The 22587-nt window shown below is 35.0% G+C and overlaps 1 protein-coding gene and 1 long non-coding RNA gene across 7 annotated transcripts in view; one reads left to right on the top strand and one right to left on the bottom strand.

Annotated features, from left to right (window-relative positions):
• LOC141379122 (uncharacterized) overlaps positions 1-3713 on the bottom strand; it is a 44907-nt gene extending 41194 nt beyond the window's left edge. For 4 of the 5 annotated variants that reach the window (XR_012395120.1, XR_012395119.1, XR_012395118.1 and 1 more), the window contains exons 1-2: positions 3486-3713; positions 1995-2229 (exon numbers count right to left, since the gene is read on the bottom strand). This is a non-coding gene — a long non-coding RNA (uncharacterized lncRNA). Of the gene's footprint in view, positions 1-1994; positions 2230-3346 lie in introns of all 5 variants that reach the window. The other variant, XR_012395122.1, reaches the window with a different exon arrangement.
• Positions 3590-22587, top strand: part of trit1 (tRNA isopentenyltransferase 1) — a 70497-nt gene continuing 51499 nt past the window's right edge. Inside the window, exon 1 of one of the 2 annotated variants that reach the window (XM_073930811.1) lies at positions 3590-3761. Coding sequence is in view for 1 of the 2 variants with exons in the window: in NM_001044774.1 (NP_001038239.1) it covers positions 3615-3761 (147 nt within the window). In the remaining variant the exon portion in view is untranslated. 2 annotated transcript variants of the gene reach the window in all.

Raw genomic sequence — 22587 nt, 5'->3', positions numbered from 1 at the left:
GAATACTCAAAGCTGATTATTTTAATAAAGGCAGAGTACACTATTAAACTATCACTGTGTTATTAGAGCTCACATTATTTTAACATGATCTAAAATGAACCCACTAAGGTTTAAATGCAAGTTAACCCCAACACTGATGAGTATACACAAAATATTGTTACTTTCATGTTGGATGGTATTTTTATTAATTCTAATTTATAAAATAGTTTAATAAATATAATTTAAAAATGTGGTTTGCTATTGTAAATACAACTTACATGATAATTGTAGTAAAAAATGTAATCTAGATTACTTATTTCAGATTACCTCTGACCTAAATTACATTTAAAAATGTATTATTATTTATGTTTCAAAAATTTTATTTTATATCGAGAATATTCATAGCTGAACAATATTAACAGCATACATTTTTGTAAGGAAAATTTTAAAGACAAAATAAAATTAGTGAGAATCAATAATCGTACACTACCTTACAAAAGTCTTGTTGCCAATCCAAGTATTAGAAACAACAAATCATATCTTGACTTCTAGTTCATCATTTGGTTTCAGAAGAGGCTCATATGAAAGGCAAAGGCCTCTAGATTACACTTATTTTACCAAAATAAAATATGATACTGCCTTGATTTTTAATTATTTAATTAGGACAGCAAGGTGTCATGATGCAGTGGAAAAAAGGATTAATATTGAGCTTTGAGAACTGCATCATACATCTCTGCAATGACTCAAATAACTTATTAATAACTTCATCTGGAATGGCAAAGAAAGCGTTCTTGCAGGGCTCTTAGAGTTAATCAAGATTCTTTGGATTCATCTTCAATGCCTCCTCCTTCATCTCACCCCAGACATGCTCAATAATTTTCATGTCTAGTGACTTAGTTGGCCAATCCTGGAGCACCTTGATCTTCTTTGCTTTCAGGAACTTTGGTGTGGAGGCTGAAGTATGAGAAAGAGTGCTCTCCTGCTGTAGGATTTGCCCTCTCTTGTGGTTTGTAATGTAATGGGCAGCACAAATGTCTTGAAACCTCAGGCTGTTGATGTTGCCTTCCACTCTGCAGATCTCTCACATGCCCCATACGGAATGTAACCCCAAACCATGATTTTTTCCTTCACCAAACTTAACTGATTTCTGTGAGAATCTTGGGTCCATGTGGGTTCCAATAGTTCTTCTGTAGTTTTTATGATGATTGGGATGCAGTTCAACAGATGATTCATTTGAAAAATCCACCTTCTGACACTTTTCCAAATGATCAACAAGAAGTCAAGTTATTATTTGTTGTTCTTACAACTTGGATCGACAGCAGACTTTTGTCAGGTAGTGTATGTTGTGTAATGATACAGATTGTATTTATATGCTATAACTAGATGCATTTATTTTAAATAATGAGTCTTTAGACATTCATGTAAGGCGGGTGATCTGGGCCATTTTTCTGGGCCCTTTGAAAGCATTACCAACAACAACAGGCAAAAAATGTCTGCATTTGGTATTATATTTATGTATGTGACAAACATACATCGGACATCTAGTTTTTTTTTCATGAAGGTCTATGTATATTTTAGATACTTTTGGCCCCAATCACCATCCATGTGCAGGAAAGCTTCACAGCCAAAAGAACAATAGCAGACTACTCTTTATCTTTGATAAGTGATATGGCCAGTACTGGCCAAGCATGAGTAATAGCTACAGTGTTTTTATATTTTTTGCCAATTCATGTGAATGGAATAACAACTTTGTTATCTATAAAAGTTATAAAAACACAAAGTATTAAAAACAAAAAACTTTCCCTTGTTTAAAGTACATCACTGTTGTGTAAACATACTTACCCGTATATAAATATGTAACGTGATGAAGCTCATGTTTTTTTTCACTTCTTGCTAAATATTGCTTCTCACCAACTCTATCTCTGCGAGTGTTGTAATTCAATTTGTCGTTCACAAAAGAGAAGCTTTTTAGTTTTCTGCTAACGTACAATCAAATAAATATTATTTTACAAGACCTGTGAAGAACTGATGCCAAGGTATCCATAATCCTGGACCAGGCCATGTCCTGAACTGACACTGCAGCGGTCATGGAGGAGTGGAAAGCCTGAGACCAATTCCTGAAAGACCCCAGTGACAGACGAGTCTCTGCATTGATCCCATGGGCCAGCTTGAACACCCGCAGGTGACCTACTCACAACTGCAGCTTTTCGACGATGGACGTCTAGTGTTCTCCAGCCTTCAGTGCCTGAGCTGCAATTCCACACAGAAAGTTTGGTCAGAGGAAAAATGGTCGTGCCCAACTGAGGCTGGTTTCTCTCAAGGGTTTTTTTCCCTTCGTTTTCGTCAATTGGTGAAGTTTGTTCCTTGCCACTGTCACCACTGGCTTGCAAAGTCAGCATTTGGACTTTCAGCAATGAAAATTTAACCATTCTGGACTAAACTGAACTTAAACTCTCAAAACTGGACTGACACAGTTTCAATTTACTAGAACTTCTACGTTAAGCTGCTTTGATACAATTTACATTGTAAAAGCGCTATAAAAATAAAGATGAATTTAATTGAATACTATACTATATGGCTAACAGTTCTTTAACGTTATCATAGATCTATGCACTAGATATCGCATACAGACCTTGAGTATGCATCAATAGCGCCGCCACATTTGTACAGTGCTCCCAGGACAAATGTCATTCATCTTCACTAGTCAAGACTAAAGCCAATCTGAAGATGCTAGACTGTAGCGCTGCATACGGTAGTAATAATGAGCAAACAAAGAAAACAAATCACAAAGACATCACATTTCATTGGTAAGATTTCCTTTTTTACAAACTTTTGTGCTAAACAAGTATTGACGATAACAGTCTCTCACAAACGAAAAGCCACAGGACACAGGACACAGATTAGATCAAATTCAACAAGGGGTGACGATAATACATTTCCATGCAAACAAAACACACACTCTTTGTCAGGAATGATCGTCAGTTCCCTTATCCATTAATGTAAAAAAGTGATGTAAAATCATAATTTTTGTTATTTAAATAAGTATTTTTATACTGACCAGCTGGAAAACTTAATCATAGATATATGTATATATGTATACCTTTGGCTCCAGGTGGACAGTCCTCCACCGCAACTTGGTCCCGCATTTATTTCAAAGGAGCGCTACCCTGTACTAAAATGGCGGCTCTATTGACGCGTTCTTTCCAATAGACAACATTAGTGTAGGCGACCTCTATTGTAAATATCTATGTAACATTAGTTTTATGCTAATAATTAATTATTATTGGTAAGTATTTTGTAATAATTAATTATTATCAACTAACGTTATTCACAGCGATAAATACGTTTTAATAATAAATGTACCTACTTCTTACATGTTTGTACCAAGCAGAGCTATTTCTTTGTCCATATAACTTATATCACGTCTCCTATTTTCCAAGTACTTTTTGTTTGAGTGTATGAACTTTTGTCCTATTTCTGAATGAAACACCCTTGCCTTGCCGTACCTGCTATAATTGAATCCTTCAATCTCGTCCCTATGGAAACAGGTTTAGTTGCTTGGAAACACTTCCCTCCTCCACGGTGTCGTCAACGCGCATGCGTAGATCGTGACAGAGACTTGAGAGCTTGCTGTCATGGCGGCCGCCACGCGTGTACTCCAGAAAGGTATCAAGCCCTCTTTAGTGGTGATTTTAGGAGCAACTGGAACTGGCAAATCTAAACTGGCTATCGAGATCGGGAAAAGGCTTAATGGGGAGATTATAAGCGCTGATTCCATGCAGGTGAGTGGAGCAATCTGCTGCATCGTCTATCAAACAGGCTAGCACGTGAAAGTGCTTTGCGATTAATAAATGACAGGTAATTCTGAAACCGTACAACTGTGAAATCAAATATCTTACTGTTTATGAAGAGTATCGCGATTTACTGAAGGCTTTGATTTGGTTTGGATGTAAACGCAGGATGTTTTACGTCGCATGAATAGAGAACATCAGTTGGCCAAACATTTTTGGACTCTAAACTATGTTCATATGCATATTTTTAAATATGCATATATTTTCTTTGAAAGTAAGTTGAACTTAAGTTTGTTTAAATGTTTTGCACTGTGCATCCTGTTCGTTTTGTCGTTTTTTTATTATTTTATTTCCTCGTGCTTCTCACTGGTCGCCATTTTTGACAATGGTCTACGCGATCAAAATTGCTAAAATTATCATAGAACTATTAATATTTTTGAGCTTTATCATATTCGTCACTCTCCCCAGGCTTATGGCACCCATGTAAGAACTGCTTAACGTTACTTATTTCAGATGATTTTCGACTCAACTTAAAAGGTGGTGATTGGTCAGTATTATGACCTCGTCTATTTAGATGGTTTTATTAACTCAAATCACGTTATGTCATACGAGATCATGTAGTCAATCAGTAATTTGGAAAGATTGATTTGATTCTGTATGAGTACTTCTGACTAGATGTCGGAGATGTCTTTAGCATGTCTTTAGCATGAGCACAATTAGGCATGTTGCATAACAGTGTCAATGGTATATTATGAAACTCCTGTTCACCATCTGGAGCTAGACTGACTGTATTAAAGTCTATTTAGAGTAATATTTAGAGAAAGCTGTCAATTAGCATTCCGTGAGTTGCAGTGAAATTACGTACTCCTTAATATCCTTGATTAGAAGTCAGCCATGTTTGTGGTTCTGAGCCAGTCAAATGAAATATGACCTCAAGGAGAGCATGTTGGAAAAAATGCCCCTTTAGAAGCATGTATTTGTACTCTTTATTTTGTTTTATTAACATTTAAAAAATAGCCCTTAAAATAGCAACAAAATAACAAAATGTTTAATAAAAATGTACCATGCTAAAAAAGAGCAGTTTTCGATCACAACAGTTTTTTTTTTTCAATTACTGTCCGGGGTTAAAAAAAAACATGTTTTGTCAGCCAATCAAGGATTGCTTTTAATTTTACTTTATGCAATAGTGGTAGTCATTTTAAGAATCCTTTTTATTTTTATTTATTTTTTTATATTATTGTTATGTTTTGTTACTAGAATATGACTTGCAGTCAATAACCTCTTCGGGTTATTGTCATTCTTTTTTTAAAAATTGTTTTTATTTTTTTAAACCCTGAAAAGAAGCATTTCATTTTATAAGCATGATTTAGCTCTACACCAGTTTTACCCTGTATTATGAAACCCTGTGTTTAATATACATAAATATTTGATATAGATAGCGCTGTTTCTGTAAATTCAGTCAATAGTCATTATTTATATATATATATATATATATATATATATATATATATATATATATATATATATATATATATATATATATATATATATATATATATAGGGCTCATATAGTATGAGTATATATGAGTACACCCCATTTTGAAAATAAATATTTTTATCCATTTATTAGTGAACATGGGAAATATATATTGGTCTATTTAAACAAATTTAAACAAACATGTTTATTAAAACAATATTTTAGTCACCAAACGTCTTTAGAAATTGAAAGATAATACTTAAATTTTTCTACTTTTATCTATTATAATTAAATTCATGCAAAAACTTCACAAACTACAACATTTCAACAAAATTTGTATATACAATTATATATATATATATATATATATATATATATTATACAATTGTATATAAAATTGTATATGTTTCTCTTGATTTTTGCTATTTTTGAAAATTTTATTTAATATTTTTCCTTAACACATTAATTCGGGCTACTAATTTTTTTAAATCATTATTGTAAGTTATTTATATTACATTAGCTTCATATTTGGCTTCATTACTATTTTTTAGTAAAAAAAGTATTACTAAACTATATGTACAAATATAAATGTACTAATCATATTTATTACTTTACTTAGAACCTCAAGGTAAATGTGTGAATTGAAATGTAGAAATATAAAATAAATATAAAAAAATAAAACGCGTTTAGTAATGACAACAGGTTCTATATTTATATATATATATATATATATATATATATATATATATATATATATATATATATATATATATATATATATATATATATATAAACTTTGGTAAATGAAATGCAAAATGTAAAAATTTAACTTTCAAGACTGCAAGTTTCTCTGTCTGCATCCCCGTAATGGTGGATAACATTGCGCTCATATAGCTTATGATAGCATTATCATAGACTGTTTTTTGACACCACAAAATAATGAAAAAATGCACAAAAGCATGCTCATCACTTTAAATGTGTGCACATCATTTAAATGTGTGCTCAGCCAAACAGCAAAAAATGCAAAAATATATATCCAAAAAAGCATGATCGTGAAATTAATTGTTATATGAAATATTCACCTGTGACTAAAGACATTAATAAAGTACTATTAAAACGCTGGCATATTATTGCAAGTGATCCTACCCTCAAAGAATGTTTTGAAAATTCAGCTCATTTAGTACACAAAAAAAACATTTAACATCCTTAATATGTTGGTAAGAGCTAATCTAAAACCCGCTCCGCATTTTTAAAATGATATACCAAATGGCAATTTTAAATGTGGAAATTGTCAACAACGCAATTTCACATACAAAACATCAACTTTTAGACATCCCACACAGCAAAAAAATTCCAGGCAATATTTCGTGCAAGACAGCTATTGTAATCTATAGGTTGCGGTGCCCGTGTGATTTATGTCTTATGTCGTTAATACGAATAGGCCTTTACAAATTCATATTTCTGAACCTTTGCTATTCCACATCATGATCATAGATGTCCGGTTGCACAGCATTTTTAGTTTTGAGAGATTCTGTCTCTACTTTGCAATATATAGGAATTGAAGATAATGTAAGAGATCATGTGATCAGGAAGTGTATAAAAAAAGCAACATACAGTGATGAACACTTCATTTGGCATGTTTCCACTGACTAGTACATTACGGTTGGTTCGGGTCGGCACGGGTTTATCACCTTAATCAGGCACCTTTATCAGGCTTGCATTTAGGCCACCCTTTTGGTGGGTGTGGTGTATGACAAAAAAGTTTCAGTCGACTTAATTTTCGCTCGAGAAAATGTCTACAGTAAAGCTGTACAGGTCCTTCACATATCATACGAGAAGGACTCCTCACAAAACAGATGCTTTATACACATAAATACGTCTGTATACATTTAGTCTTTATTTAGGTTAAAAAAACAACAGGAAATATAGCCCACAGTCAGAGCAGACCTCTTATCTGTGTCTGTAATCTTCAGCAGCACATGTAACCTCTGTTAGAGAGTAATTCCATCATTTTGAGTTTATAATAGTTCAAAAGGTGATGATAATATTTAAACAAGACCGTTTGTTTATCTTTGCTGAAAAAATAATGTGCTCCTTTTTTCCGGCTTCTCCTTTTTTCGCGCTTCACTCTCACGTTTGTCAGTATCGGACAGGATCGGGTTTCAAAAGCACGTCAATAATCAAGAGCACTTTATTATCATCAGCTCAAGTAGTTTGTTACTTCAGATATAGACACGCTGTGAGCACAAGCAAGAAAGCGAAACGGCTCGCGCCTCAGACTGTCTCGTAAAAAACTAAAGGGCACAGGGTTAATCTGCTGTTCTTTTTGGCTTTGTAGCTGTTCATTAAGACGACGACAAGGTTTGTTTGAGTCTGGGTCAACTATAGCTCGTTATTATATGTAAATATAGTTCCGCTGCAATCTCTCGCTGTGTATTTCATTCTGGCTTGTTGCATAAGTAAATGATGTATCTCTGTAAATCACGTTCAGCTGTACGTCTAGCTCCGTCTTTTGGTAACCCTTCTTGTGTTTTGAAAAGGTGCCGAAAAAGTGGTAGGGTTTGGTTCAGTACTCCTTTTGAGAGTGTAAACGGCCATGAAAGCGTACCAAACCGTACCACTCAGTGGAAACATGCCATTTTACATCTTTTTTTTTTTTTTTTTTTGTTAAACGAAATCATGATTCTCGACTTATTTTGAATTTTGCTGCTTGTATGACTTTCTCATGTTTTTTGATTCTAAAGACTGTAGATGTTTCATTAATGGCGGAATTGGCATTTGTGTTTATACTTTTATTTATACTTTCTATATGTAAGGGTGATTAACCATTTATACAATTGCAAAACGAGACTGCAGTCTTTAACAAGCGATTATTGCAGGTGCTGTCATTTTGTAGGCAATTTTTCAGAATTTCCAAAACACAATTTTTATATATATTTTTTATTTTATTATTATTATAATTCGTTGTTTTAGAGAGACTGATGTGTTCCATAAAACTGTGGTCATTTTCCGAGTCATCAACGAAGTGTGACTTTTAAATGCAGAAGATAAAAAAATAACTAAACTGTCAATCTGTCTTTTATGCTGTGTGTGAAACAAACTTCTGTTAAAGTCTCAGAAAATGTAGTTTATTGACCCTTAGCTTCTCTGAAAGTAGCTGATTATTTGGTAATTATTAAATCTGCTACTTGCGCATGGTTGCTTTGAAGTCATTTAGTCATTTAGCAGACGCTTTTACTTTAAATGGACTCAGCTGCATTATTCTGGGTCTGTATCATTCTTGCATGTTATATTGGGAAATTACAATGCAGCCTTATTGTTTCATTGCATCAGCGTTTAAGCAATCACAGTTTTACTACAAGATTATCCAGCTCTTTGCAGCAAGCATCAGGTGATCTGAGGTACTACATCCTGCACCAAGTCTGTGTCTGTAACACATAAATAGATTCTGGCTACATGGGCCCTTTTTGTCCTTTTAGGGCCCCTGGAAACAAGGCCTGGGAACTCAGGGGGTGGGCTTAGTGAAGGTTTGGTACCACATTTGCATATAGGCTTGTCTATTATTCTCAATAGAAAGGGACTTTTCCACTGTTTAATTTGGGTCAGTTTAATCATACATTAAAGTATTATTCAGGATGTGCGAATTTGGCCTATTCCCAATCTTGAACTGGCTGTAGTTGTATTTAATAGGTTGAAATTTGTAAGTTTCAGGACACACCATTAGGTATTTGACAAGGATGGTTACAATTATGTTAGTTTACCAATTACATTTCTAAATGCAGATTACGTCTTTGTCAAAGCATTGTCAAGGCAATGGCTGTTTTAAATAGCTTTCTTTAGAAATTGAACAAGACTTTTTTTTTTTTTTTTTTTTTTTTGCTGCTTGATAACTTCATTGGTTTGTTTGCAAAGTCAAGCCTGTATTGCTGTTGCTCATACTTCACTAATAGTTACTATTAATCATCTGTACACTATTTGTCTTGCGTATGTGAGATTTGGACTTGACTAAAGCTTCACCTCTGCTGTGCTAATATTAAACTGTAGAGTTTTTTTTTGTAAAACACCAGAAATCCATCAAAACCAAAGCGAGATGATGTCATTTACTTGTGATATTTCAATTTTCTGTCCCTTGAGGAGTAGAGTAATTTCCCAAAATGTAAGTTCCAAAGTCAAAGTGTTATAAATTGAGATCTTTCCGCATATAAATTTAGGCTGCACGAAATTGGAAAAATCTGACACTGCAAGATTTAGGTTTTTTTCTTATATATATTGCGATATGTAAACTATTTCACCAAATGGCTTAAATATCTCTATTTGGAAAGACATTATTAACTTACATTATTTCATTTAGGGAGATTTTGCAAAGGTGTGAATCATCTATAAAAAAATATTTAAAAAATAAACAAATTGCAAGCAAAAATATAACAGACAACAAAAAAGTAAAACAAACGGTGCTTTATGGTTCTCTGGAGAGTCAAACAGTATTCAGGTAAGGAAACTGAGCAATGAAATGTAAAACACTAGCCTGTAGTCTTCATTGTATTAATTCAGTAAAATAAATCATTGTTAAAGTTGTGAATGTACTTTTTTGCACCTGAATGCTTAAAACAAAGTTGAAATGCTTTATTTCTGACTGTTGGGCTGATCAACTATAATCCCAATTCAAAATTTCATATCCTGCAATGTGACACATTGCGATATCGATGCTCAAGTGATATATTGTGCAGCCATAATATAAACGTTGCAAACATGAGAGCTCAGTTATATCTGCTTTGTGCAGGAGCAAATGTCGTTGGTTTCTATTAGGTCTGTGCAATTAATCGAAATAGAATCGCAATCGCAATTTGAAATGTTGCGATTAGCTAACCGCAAGAGGCTGTGATATAAAATATATTTGTATTATATAATTTTCTCTGCCCAGAGCAAATGCATGACTGCTGTATGTGTCTTACTAGCCAATTAAGTGAGCACACTTTCATTCTGCCCAATCAGAATTGCACAACTGAATTATGCGGAACATCCTTAATAAAAACAAACTAACAGGAAATAATGAAATGATAACGCCTGCTGCTTCAGAAGCATTAATAAACAAATTAATATCAAAGAAAATCCGGCCATCGGAACTATGGTAATATTTTGGTTTCAAAGTCACAAACACCAAACAAAAACGGGTCATTTTTAAGAGTTGTCACAGAATTGTTGCTACAACTTGCAGATTATTGAGCTGGAGCTTGACAACAAAAATAAACTGCAAATCGCAATCGCAGTATCTGTCAAAATAAATACCATTAGATTTCCCCAAATCACACAGCCCTAGTTCCTATAAAAGCTTAAATGTTTTGCCAGGAAATTTTGACCATCCGTATCATAATGTGGCCGTACACCTGTTATAAAGGCAAATGTCATTTGTAATTTCCATAGAAAATGTGAAACTCTGGTTGTCCTTCCCTCATGTGGCCTCCTTGAGGATGTATTGCTCTATTGAGGATGGCATGGCTGTCACCTGGTGCAGTTAATTGGGTTACGCTAATAAAATTCCTCCCCTTGTGCTGCAGTGCAGTCACATCCATTGCTCACACACTGAGCAGCAAGCTGGCTCCTCCAAGACCCCTCGCTGGTGTTACGCTCCACAAGAAACACACCGAATCAATGAGAATGTTCACTACTAAATGTGTGCTTTACATTCATATAGCATTTCCAAAAGCGTTGCATTTGTTCATAGATAGAAAATGCAAGTTTGTGCAAGGGTTAGTTGGGCTGTTTTGTTGAAGTCTGGTCACTGTTTCAGGAAAGGCTGCTGGGAAGCTGCTATTGACGTGCTGAATTGGTGCCTACACGCCTATTATGCGCAGAAGCTTTCATTCGACATTCAGTGGCCATGCGGCTTACACAGGACACTATTTACATTTTGAATGGCAGTACTGTACGGAGGGATAGAATGGGACTAAGCCGAGAGAGCGACCGATTGTTCATGTGGTCAGGTTAGGAATGAGTATTTGAATAATGGTCTGTTGAAGTCTTGTACCCAAATTCTTGCTGCTGGATTGAGCAGGAAAGGTCAAGGAGGGTAAGGTTCAATGGACCTCGGGTCAGCAAACTGATCATGGGAACCCAGACTGAGGTCACAAAGGCTGTAACGGGAGAAAAGTAAGAAGGGATTTTAGCTGCTTAGGGCATCCCGCTTTTCACACGAGGTCTTCGAGATCCCAACGGCCTTTTTAATAGGCCATTCAAAAAAGCGAAGGACTCTGAGACATCAACGTGAACAGTTATTAATGGACTTTAGTGGCTGTTTGAGCTAACTGATGCGGAACTGATTCTTACTACACTTTGCTGGTGTCAGCTTTTGATCAGTGTAAAAGCAATTCAAAGGGTTTAAAGGTATCATGGTAACATGGATAATAGTGAAATGGGACACCCGGGGAAAACCCGGACACACATGCTGTTGTCATGTTTGAGATGCAATGACTTGCTAAATGAATGTAGCCCAATTGTACAGAAGGGAAACAAATAACACAGAGTAGCCAAGGTTTGAAAGAGCGGTGATGTTATTCATAATAGGATTATAAAATTGGTTTAACTCAACTCTTTTATTGTTTTTAAACCAATTGGCAGTAGAAATTGAGCACCTGTACTAAAGTACTGTTTGCCTTCTGCCACAAAAGAAAACTCTTCTGGCTTATTGATTCTCCTGATCTATTTTGAGATTATTAAAATAAACAAGGAGTAGGGCTGGGTGATATGGCAAAAATGCAATCTCAATTAATTATTTTCATATTGAGCATAATATTGATATAATTATTAGAAAATAAAGTTCAATATCAGTTGTTAATGCTTCCAGATTAAAACGAGTATCCCAACAATGACTGAAGCCACAAAATTAGAGGGTCCATTAAATGGTGTGGCGCAGCATTTCAGACTGACGCCGACACAAAGTCATGATGTTAATTTGTTTCCTTTAATGACAGCAGTAAAAAACTGACCAATTATTTGAACTGGACAACCATACTAGCTAAAAATGAACATTTATTTTTTATATCTTTTTTTATCCACAAAATGTGTCACTGCAGTGTATCTTAATGGGCTTATTTACTTACTAAATAAAGTATACTTTTATACTTGACCTTTACTTGAGTATACTACTTTTTCCTAAAGGTATATTTACTGACTTACCTAGATCAGTCTTGTACAGCTAGGGGAAGTATTACTGCTCTGACAACCAACTTGGGTCAAAGCTACAGGGATGCTCCGATCAGGATTTTTGCAGCCAATACAGAGTGTTGATTCCTTGTCATGGTGATTGGCTGATACTGAGCACCGATTCTAATGCTTCAAGCTTTATAGTGCATTAAGCCCATTTTCTTCTTTTAAGTATGAACCTTAAGAGAAGATCTTGCCTTACCTAAGAGAATAAATCAAGGATGCTGCATAAAATACCAATAACATGTCTCTTATAATCATTTAGGTGTGATCGTGTCATGACCAGTAGCTTTACAAAAAATAATTCATCCATTCATTTTACTCTGGGTTAGTCCCTTATTTATTACGGGTCGCCCCAACGAAATTAACTGCCACAAAAAAAAAATATAACACAGATATAAAAGTTATGAAAAATCACAATGCAATTTGGAAACAATACAAATGATGAAACAAATTCAACATGTCTTAAGAAAATTTTCAGAGCATATGTTATAAGAAGTTCAAATGCACACCTATAAATCTAATACTTCTTTACTAAAAGGAAATAGGCCTATAAACTACTGTTTATAAAAATGAGTGTATTACAATAATTTATATTACTAAATATTCATGTAAAAAAATTAAGTTTTATTTAACAGCTTTTAGTGAATTTGCAATTGTCAAAACAGAACTTTCAGTTGTTAAAAAGGCCAAAATACATTCAAGACTATTCAACTATTTTGCTCTTCTACAACTATTGACAGCAGATCACTCAATGAGAGAGAGAGCGAGGGATTTGCACTCACGATATCTTTACTGCTCTATTCATTTAAATGAAGAAATGTAATGCTTAGACCATCACTGTGCCTCGCGATTTGTTCTCTTGCTCATTCACTCTCGTCACCCTAATTTCAGAGTATTTAAACTTATTTTTAGGGATCACGGGGCAGGTATAAATTTGCAGAAGAATCACGGTACTTCTGGTAGATGTCATAAGGTTGGATGAGACCCTAGATAGGGGCAAACGCTCCACTCGCGTCACAGCAGCTCAAAACACTGGAAATACAATAGTCGCATTTCCACTGTTTACGCAGCAAAGAAAAGTCACTTATAAATTAAAACCTTATTAATTCATGCAACAGCCTTACATTTAAAAGGGAAACATAAGGGCGATCATAAGCAAAAAGACCCCAGCTTATAAGGCTAGAAGATGTTTTCTTTCCCTTGTTTATTTATTTGTTTATTTGTTTGGCGCATGTACTTGTGTGCGAACGGAAAAACTTTGTTTGCATTCCGCCTCTCCTTACACTCCGCCCCGAAGCCCCAGCTGGCCCTCTTTGGCCTAAGGTATTCAGCGGGCTGAAAAAGGCCGGTCGCTGGCCCTAAGAAAGCCCCGCTTTGGCCCGATTAGGCCCGGGAAGTGACAGTGGAAACGCGACTGGCTAGGCACGATAGTGACACAATAGCGACTGATTAGGCACGATAGTGGAAACGCGGTTATTGGCTGCACTTGCAACAAAGAAGTTCTGTTCTGCCGTTATATATAAAATACAATTAACTTGACTTCAAGGGGGCAGGGAAAGCCGTTGGGAGGGCGGAGCGCCTCTAATAAAATGCTATTGGAAACACTGCAGTGAGTGGCGTATCAGACTGCACATGTCTTGCACATACATACACCACATATTTACCTGTCTTCACTTGTGCTGTTATTCCATGTATTTGTTTCTTTTTTTGGCTGTGAAACAAACAGTGGTCCAGTTCGGGACTGACATCTTGTGGTCAAAACAACTCAAACTGGGAATGCCAGGGTCAGAAATAAAAAAAATTGTGCACCCTGATATGGTACAGTAAAAAAACAACCAATAAAACCTTGGAAGATTGAGTCTTTTTTTTTTTTTTTTTGTAGATTTTGTTGCAAACTGTTAGCTTGGACTTGATAAAACCTTAAAATTTTGAGAAAAAAAGTTACATAAAATGCATAACAATTCTTACATACAGTACTGCCTCTTTAAGCCGAGACTTGATCAGATTTTCTAAGCAAAAAAAGCAGAAATTAAATATGCATTCATAGTGAGCCAAGCCAGAGGTTATCACCAGGCAACTTTTGTACATCTTTGCTTTAAATAAATGTACACAAGTGTAAGCACCTGTTTAAATATATTCTGAGTCAGTAGCAGGTTTCACAAGATGTTCTCAAGAACTACTCTGATAATTGCATCTGTGCTTTCAGCAAAAGCCCTAAAACGACTCCAGGTTTTGTTTACAACACTTGTAAACCAAAATGAATTGCAGGTCAGTGTTGCTGGAAGTGTTTCTAATTAGATTTTTAAGTTGTGAACCATCTTTATTTTCTTTCAGTGTCAGTCTAGGGTCCAGCAGCTACTTGCTCTTTAGCTCGAGAGGTAGAGTTTCTAATAAATGAAGCTTGACTGAAACATTTTCTTTCACTTGATCTCTTCTCACTCTGACGACCAACTATTTCACCTGTATGTCAGCAAGAACCTTGAACGTCCATTCACATGTTCAATAACTGTTTACCTGAATTTTATTTAACCTTATGACATGATGTTAACACTCCATTAAAGGTGATTTGGACTCTAAAGGATTTGCTGCCTGTCATTTACTTCAAGTAACTTTCCCTGCATGACGAATGACAGGCCTTGACTCGTCTGTGCTGTCCTGTTTTACATTATAACCATAATTCAAAGAGAATCATTTATCAGCCTGATTTGAATACTCTGCTGGACTCGGGTTCTTAAAGCATTTGTCTCGTTACTGCACAGTATTTTTTCCTTTTAGCTCTTTGAATAGGCGTTTCATTTGTATGAACACTTGTTCACTCTAACATGTCTCTGTGTTGAGGATTAATAGATCAGATCTCAAAGCAGACAGAACCTGCTGTCTGAAAACTGCATGGACAGCATTGGAAACCCACAGGGACCTTGCCATGTGAACAATAACTAGAGTTTTTTTTAGATGAGTCGGATTTTTAAATGAATGCTTTCCTAGAGCTTTAATCATGTATAGTTACCTTTAGAGCTGGGCGATATTGCAAAAAAAGATTGTCACAGTATCATGTTTCATATCATTTGTTATCGATAACTATTTTTTTTAACAATCTATTTAGGTATATAGGATTTTTCTAACCAATTTATTTTAATTGACCAACATCACTAAGGCAAATAGTTTTAATAGTCAAAAACTAAAATATTTAAACAAAATATCTGATCTCTTTATTATAAAATAAGCAAGTGTTAAAGACATTCTTAACCTTGATAAATAAAATGTTGCAAAGTGTGCAATAGTAAAATGCAAATTAATGCGGAACAATTAATCCAAACTAAATGGCAATAATGATACAGTAAACCTCAAACTCTGTAAACAAAGGATATTATAATAATCAAATCTAAGCTTTCAAGCAAAGGAAACAACCATTATTATTCAAATAGATACTGCAATATTACAAGTTGTGAAGTTGGATGGGTACATTATCATGATGCTAAAATAATCTTTCAGATGGAAAGCTAGCGGCTGGTGTCCACAAGAAACCAAAAAGCCACTCTGGCGACATCCATCTGGCGCCTGGAAAATTCACCCACCTCACATGTGCGCCACTTGCACAACATATGCGCATCGCTCTCATATGTGCGTAGACGTCTACATTGGAAATGACAACCTTACACACTAAGCTTATTGACATTGCTTTTTGAGGTGTGCGCTCAGTAGCCACATTTTAATAAAACTATAGTGCTTCATAACAATTTTTTTTATCGATATTGACAATGGTGTTTGGTCAATAAATACCTATACCAATTGTATTGCCAAGCCTTATTTGCTGTATCAGACAGGTAATGTAAAATTTGTTTTTGTTTCATTTTGAACAGCTGATTAAATTACACTTATAAAAAACTTGACATTTTGGTGTCATATTTTTTGTTACATACTACTTTGCATTTTGTGTTTAAACGTGTTTTTCTGTTTTTCCACATTATCCTGAGACTAGGATTGTCAAAAGTATCGAGTTCATTACTACATGAGTATCGAGTTAGGTACCAAATTTTCCGGTACTCAATTGGTAGCCGAAAAATTGATGTTTAGTCATATATAGTTGCTATATCAGATCATTAAAATAAATATTTATTTATTATTATGTTTGCATTTGATGCTCTACTAGTAGTACATTGTTTAACATCTTTATTTCTTTTTACTTATGGTAAAATAAAACTGGTTTGCAAAGGCATATGTTGATACTTTGAACAAACCTTTAATAGACTTTTAATGCACTTAATGCATTCATTTAAAAAAAAAAAAAATATATATATATATAAATATATATATATATTTTTTTTTACATAATACTTTTTACTTGTGATTGAAGATGTTTTTTTTTGTGACAAAATATGGTTTGTAGAGACAAGGGTTGTCAAAAGTATCGAGTTTGTTTCCAGTTTTTACCATTTTCCATTCTCCAGCATTCAAGTCATCAATTGACTTTTTAAAATTTCAGTCCCATTTGTTACTAAACTCAATGTTTCTGAAACCCCTAATAGAGACACAAGTTTGTTTTTATTGAATATTTATTTCTGACAGAACCACAACTGTAAACATAAATTGAATGATTTATAACTTAATCACACAGATTATAAGAGAAGGGTTAATGTGACCTATTATGTATTGAAGTGCCGAGTTGGTTAGTCTCTGTTTGCTCAGGCGCTAAATGCTTTTGGAAGGAACCATTTCCCCCCTTTTGCCAAACACACCAGCAGCTAAATTCAATTTGAGCTGAATGAATGAAAATCCAATTGTGTCAGTCTGTCTGGCCGCCTAGGACTGGCGGCACAGCACATGCCCGCTGTGACGTCTGTATTCATCCTGGCGTCCGAAACCTTGTCAGTGCTCGATATCTTCCTGATATCCAGTTAAACTCATCTCTTAGTTAAGACTGAAGCGAGAAATGCAAGTGACGTTTCTCATTTATTCTCTGTTGCTCATCTCTCTTGGCACCTTGCTCTGTCCTCCCTGAAAAGCCTGAAATGCGGTGCGGAAGTGGGTTAGTTTGTGGGTGGGGTGTTGAGTGCGGTGCGATTCAGAAAGCCTCCACAAATGATGACTGCTTGATAGCGCTAAAGCAAGGGAAAAGAGCGACATCGTGAATGATTTATTAGTCTGGCTTCACTGAGCCATTCCTAGAGGAGAGGAAGGATGGATGGAGAGATGTTGGCGAGTGAATGGCTCTCTGTTTGAGGCGTAAAAAGTGTGTAGTAGGAGGTACAGTGTTGGAGAGACTCAGTTTCTATTTTCCACCTTTTATACAGACACACCAGTCATCATTTCTCCTCATTCATCCATTAATGTATACATTTTCTGTCAATATGACATTAGTACAAAATAAAAGCATCTTTTTGAGTGAGTCCTTGGACTCTCTCAAGTATCACGTAGTAGACAATAAACCTGATTAAGCTGATAAGCTGATATAACTCAGTATATCATGATAATTAATATGCACAATATTGATATCGTGGGCACTTAAAAATGCGGTAAATAATTAATTATTATTCCAACTTTGAGTATATTTGAGTATTCTTTATGAATATTTTTATTGTATTTGAAGTTGTTGATCACAGCACCAAATTAATTAAGACTTAATAGGCAATTTATATTTATAAACACATTCACATGTTAATCTAGCCTACCACATTGAAAATTCAGTGATTATTGGCTTTTTGTTCAATAACTGTCTCGTAAAATGAAATTTTGTTATCATTGGCTTAACTAAAGTCAATGTAATGACAACTACAAAAGCATTTATTCTTTGGTGATGTTACTTCCATGATGCATTTAAAAAACTAATCAAATGGAGATGACTAATACAAATGTTGTATTTTTGTATCAACTTTAGCACGTACAGTAACTGTAAAGTGGCTATTTCTCACTAACAATTACTAGTGAGGCTTTTGTAAAGTGTTACCTTTTTTACTTCATATTTTTTTCAATTCAATTGGTTTAATACCTTTGTTTTCTCTGAACATGTGCATACAACAAATCAATATGCAAATTGTTTTTGGTTATTACACCAGTTAAAGTAATCTTTACTTTCACTATGGTCAATATCATGATAATACTTTATACCTTGATAAAAGCTTCATGACTTAAATGCAACAAGGAAATTTGATAGAAGTTTGCAGAAGCCTGAACTAGATGAACATGAAGTGCTCCATGCCTTGTAAATTGACGCAGTCATGGCCTATTTCCACTGAGTGGTATGGTATCTTTGTATTAGGCTTCTCCTTTGTTTTTTCACGTGTGTCCGTTTCTGAAAGGATGTTAGAAGCACTTCAATAATCACGCTCATGTTATTATCATTAGTTCGAGAAGTTTGTTAATTTAAATATAGACGTGCATGCGAGTTCTCTCGAAAGTGAAACAGCTCGCGCTTTAGACGGCCTTGTAAACAACAATTAGGCACTACTTGGCTTTGCGGCTGTTCATCAAGACGTGATCAATGATGTTTGTTTGAGCTCGAGTCGACCATGGCTTGTTATTATATGTATATATTTTTCAAATGTAATGTCTCGGCTGTGTATTTAAAAATGTCACTTCCTTTGTTTTTATTCTCCTGGCTTGTGCACGAGCTAGTGATGTATCTCTAAACCAATAGCTTTCAACTGTGTGTCTGGTTATGCCTTTTGGCACCCTTTTGTTGTCCTAGGTGGCCTTTCGAAAGGGTACCTAAAAAGTGGTACGGTACGGTTTGCTTTTTAGTAACTTTTAACAGTGGAAATGGCTGTAAGAGCACACCATACCGTACCACTCAGTGAAAACAGGCCATCAGAAGTTATTTTAAGAACTTGTTAAAGTATTTACAAGTAACTTCTGAGTATCAATAATTACATGTACATACTGTATGGTTGGGGTTAGAATGCAGGTTAGGGTTAGTTGCGTGTAATTATGCATAATTAATTGTAATTACTGTAGTACATAAACAACATGTGTAACAAGGACACCTAATACTGTGACCGTTATCTATAATAGATACAATATATAGATTGCGTCTGAAAGTAAGATTGCTTTGTCTTTTTGACTTGTTAAGAGCTGTTTTGAATTTCCCATAAAGTGCTTTGAAAAATATACATTTTTTAAAATGTTTGATATGACCTCAACCAAAACTCAGAGAGTGTCGGACATAGTGTAGCTCTTCCCTTTTAAAAAAATAACCAATAGTGTTTTTTTTTTTTTTTTTTAACACAGCTTTGCCAGAGAGAGTGGTTGAGCTTAAGCTCATCAAATGTAAAGCAAATGTCAAGCATCTCAGGGGGCGGGGCATGTCTGACATTAGAAAGCATTTGATAGGTTAGGATTTGATGAGACACTGAAGTATAAGAGTATAAGTGTGAAATAACACATTGATCAGTTTGGGCAGAAGTGACAAATTACAAGCTTTACATGTTTATATCAGTTTTGGATCTTCTAAGCATAAACTTATTCACTTTTGTGGAGCACACTAGGTTATAGATATAGACATGCTAAAAACTAACAATACTTTAATTTTATGGGACCTCTAAGCTGTTTTTTTAAATGACAATTCTGTGATGAATACTTTTGGAGAGGAATGATATCAATAGTTTTTTCCTTCATGACTTGTGTAAATACATTAATCATTTACAGTCCACCAAACTTCGTAACAGTCTTTTTGCATGGTAAGATTTACAGAGACTAGCATTATCTTGGTTCAATATATTTAGATTTATTCTTCTAAAATGCCCAAGTTCTGGCATTGTCTATGAATAGACCCATATCACATTTCCAGCTTTCTCAGTAGCGAAAGTCGTCATAGTTGGGAAACGTTGAGCACAGTGAATGGGAGATTTTTACACTCTTATTTGCTTAAATAATAAAAGTAAATCTCCACGTTGACTTTCAGAAAGAGAAAAAAAAAAGTGAGATTGATGACGGCAGTCAGAGGTGAGAATAACGTTGAATTTACTGTCCTGTCCCATAGATGCTGCATTAGAAACACCTTGCACAAGCGGTAATTTGTTTTTTGTAATTTGAGCAAAGATGATATAATACAAACATAAAAGCAAATAAATGTTCATGTTTTAAAAAAAGTCTAAGAAAGAAAAACTTTCAAGAGTTTAAGATGCTGATGACCGTTAAACGCATCATAACAGGCCTGTGAAAGCGTCCATTCCATGTTATGACTTTTTTCTTCTGTTATGACTACATTCTCAATTCTGTCCATGTTTTTATAGTTCCTATCAATTAGAATGTATTCCATTTATTGATTGCACAAGCTGGACTTTGTACCTAGACTAATTTCAGGCACAGCTTCCATCATCATCATCAAAAATCGCCTTCTGTATCAAGTCTGTTGTCATGATAAAAAAAAAGAATCAATTGTAGACAAGCTTCGGTCCTGCTGTCTGTCATCCTGCCACTGCTTGGATCCTCCCTCTCCATGGCCCTTCCCCCTGTATGAATAGCGGGGAGCAGCTGTCTCGTGCGTGGCCTGAGGTGCTGTGTGGATCAGCCACGGCCGGCTCTAATAGCTCAACACTAAAGCCATTGTCTGGGGACTCATCTGAGTGTTTACTGTGTGGGTCACTGGATTCACTACACCCTCCCGTTCACCCCCTTTCCCCCTTGTTTCTGTCTGCCTCTTTCTTCGGCTCTCATATATACACACAAACAGACAAACAAAGAAAAATTGTTCCCTCCCTGTTTGGGGCTGTGGTCCACAGACACACAGATTGGATTTGAGACCACTGTGTCGCCCGTCTCCTGCTTAGTTCTTGCGTATGATGAGTGTTCGGATTCTCACATCCTGCTGAAACAGTTACTACTACTTAAATCCTTTTATTGTTGTAAAATGTACATTTTTATATATTAATTATGGAGTCCACTTGCTCTACCCCCCCCAACTATGGACCAGTTGTCCTCATTAATAATGAGTTTCAATTAGACACTCTGGCTCTCTAGGACATGTACACACAAACACGCACACACTTGGGCAGCTGCATAGGATTAGATGCCTGTCATTTGAGTCATGAGAAGGGCAGGAGACCCGACAGCAGGACTTCAGCATTGCAACGTCAAGCAGACAAACTGAGGCAAGCGCAATGGGGAGGCTAATCTGCAAAAGAATCATTTAATCAGCTTGAAATTTTGCATGGTTCAACAGAAAGTAAGATCGGAAAGCTTCTTGGTACAAATTTGATGCAAGCAAAAGTAAGGCTGAGAGGAATAAATAAAAAAACTTAGTTTTAATGTGTAACTATTTGCAATTATTTCTAGTGGACACATTTTTTTTATTTGTCATCTATTTTAAAATAGTTTGGGAGTTAACTTAGTTTAATATAAAACATTTTACATTTTAAAAAATGAAGTTGAGGCCATGTTTAAAAGCTTGCAAGAATTTGCAAGAAAAAGTATTATACATTTCTCAAATATGTCTGTTGACAAAATATTCCAAATTCGTCTGTAAAATGATCACAGCACACTGAAAGATCCAAACATTAAATTGGACCTATTATACCCCTTGTTACAAGATTTAAAATAAGTTGGATATCTGTCTGCTGATCACACTTTTTCTCATGAAGGGCCAAAATCCAAACTTGATTGAGGGCTAAAGCTAATTATACCAAACTCTATAACGTTAAAGTTGCCATCCTAATTTAATAATACAAAAAAATTATAGAAATGAATACTTTAATCTTATCAATAATTATATATTTACATTTTATAATATACTACTTACAATAAAACAATAATCAATCTCATTTATAACATAATAAATTTATATATATTGGTCAGCCTCTAAAAAAATGTGTTCTAGGGTTTCATGGCCCTTTAATAATCTGATTAATTCACATTCACAATTTTGCTTTTTCGTCGCTCAGCAATTAAACAAACAAACAAACAAACAAAAGGTTTTGTACAATTAGAAATGACGATCTCTTTTTGAGGGACTTGCCCCACCCTTCCCCATTATTTGTGTCCATCTCTTCTCTGATTGGTTGGCTAGCCAAATCAAAGGTAACCCTGGGAAATTTTGTCCCGTGGGCCCTAGTTTGGACATCTTTGCCTTAGTGTGTGTATGTAAAGTTTTAGCTCAAAATACCCCACAAATTATGTTTTATAACTCTTATTGCTTCCTTTTAA

Source organism: Danio rerio, chromosome 19 (genome assembly GCF_049306965.1).
Source record: "Danio rerio strain Tuebingen ecotype United States chromosome 19, GRCz12tu, whole genome shotgun sequence".
NCBI classification, from domain to species: Eukaryota; Metazoa; Chordata; class Actinopteri; order Cypriniformes; family Danionidae; genus Danio; species Danio rerio.
The sequence above is the reverse complement of the archived record's forward strand: the minus strand, read 5'-3'. Positions and strand labels throughout refer to the sequence as shown.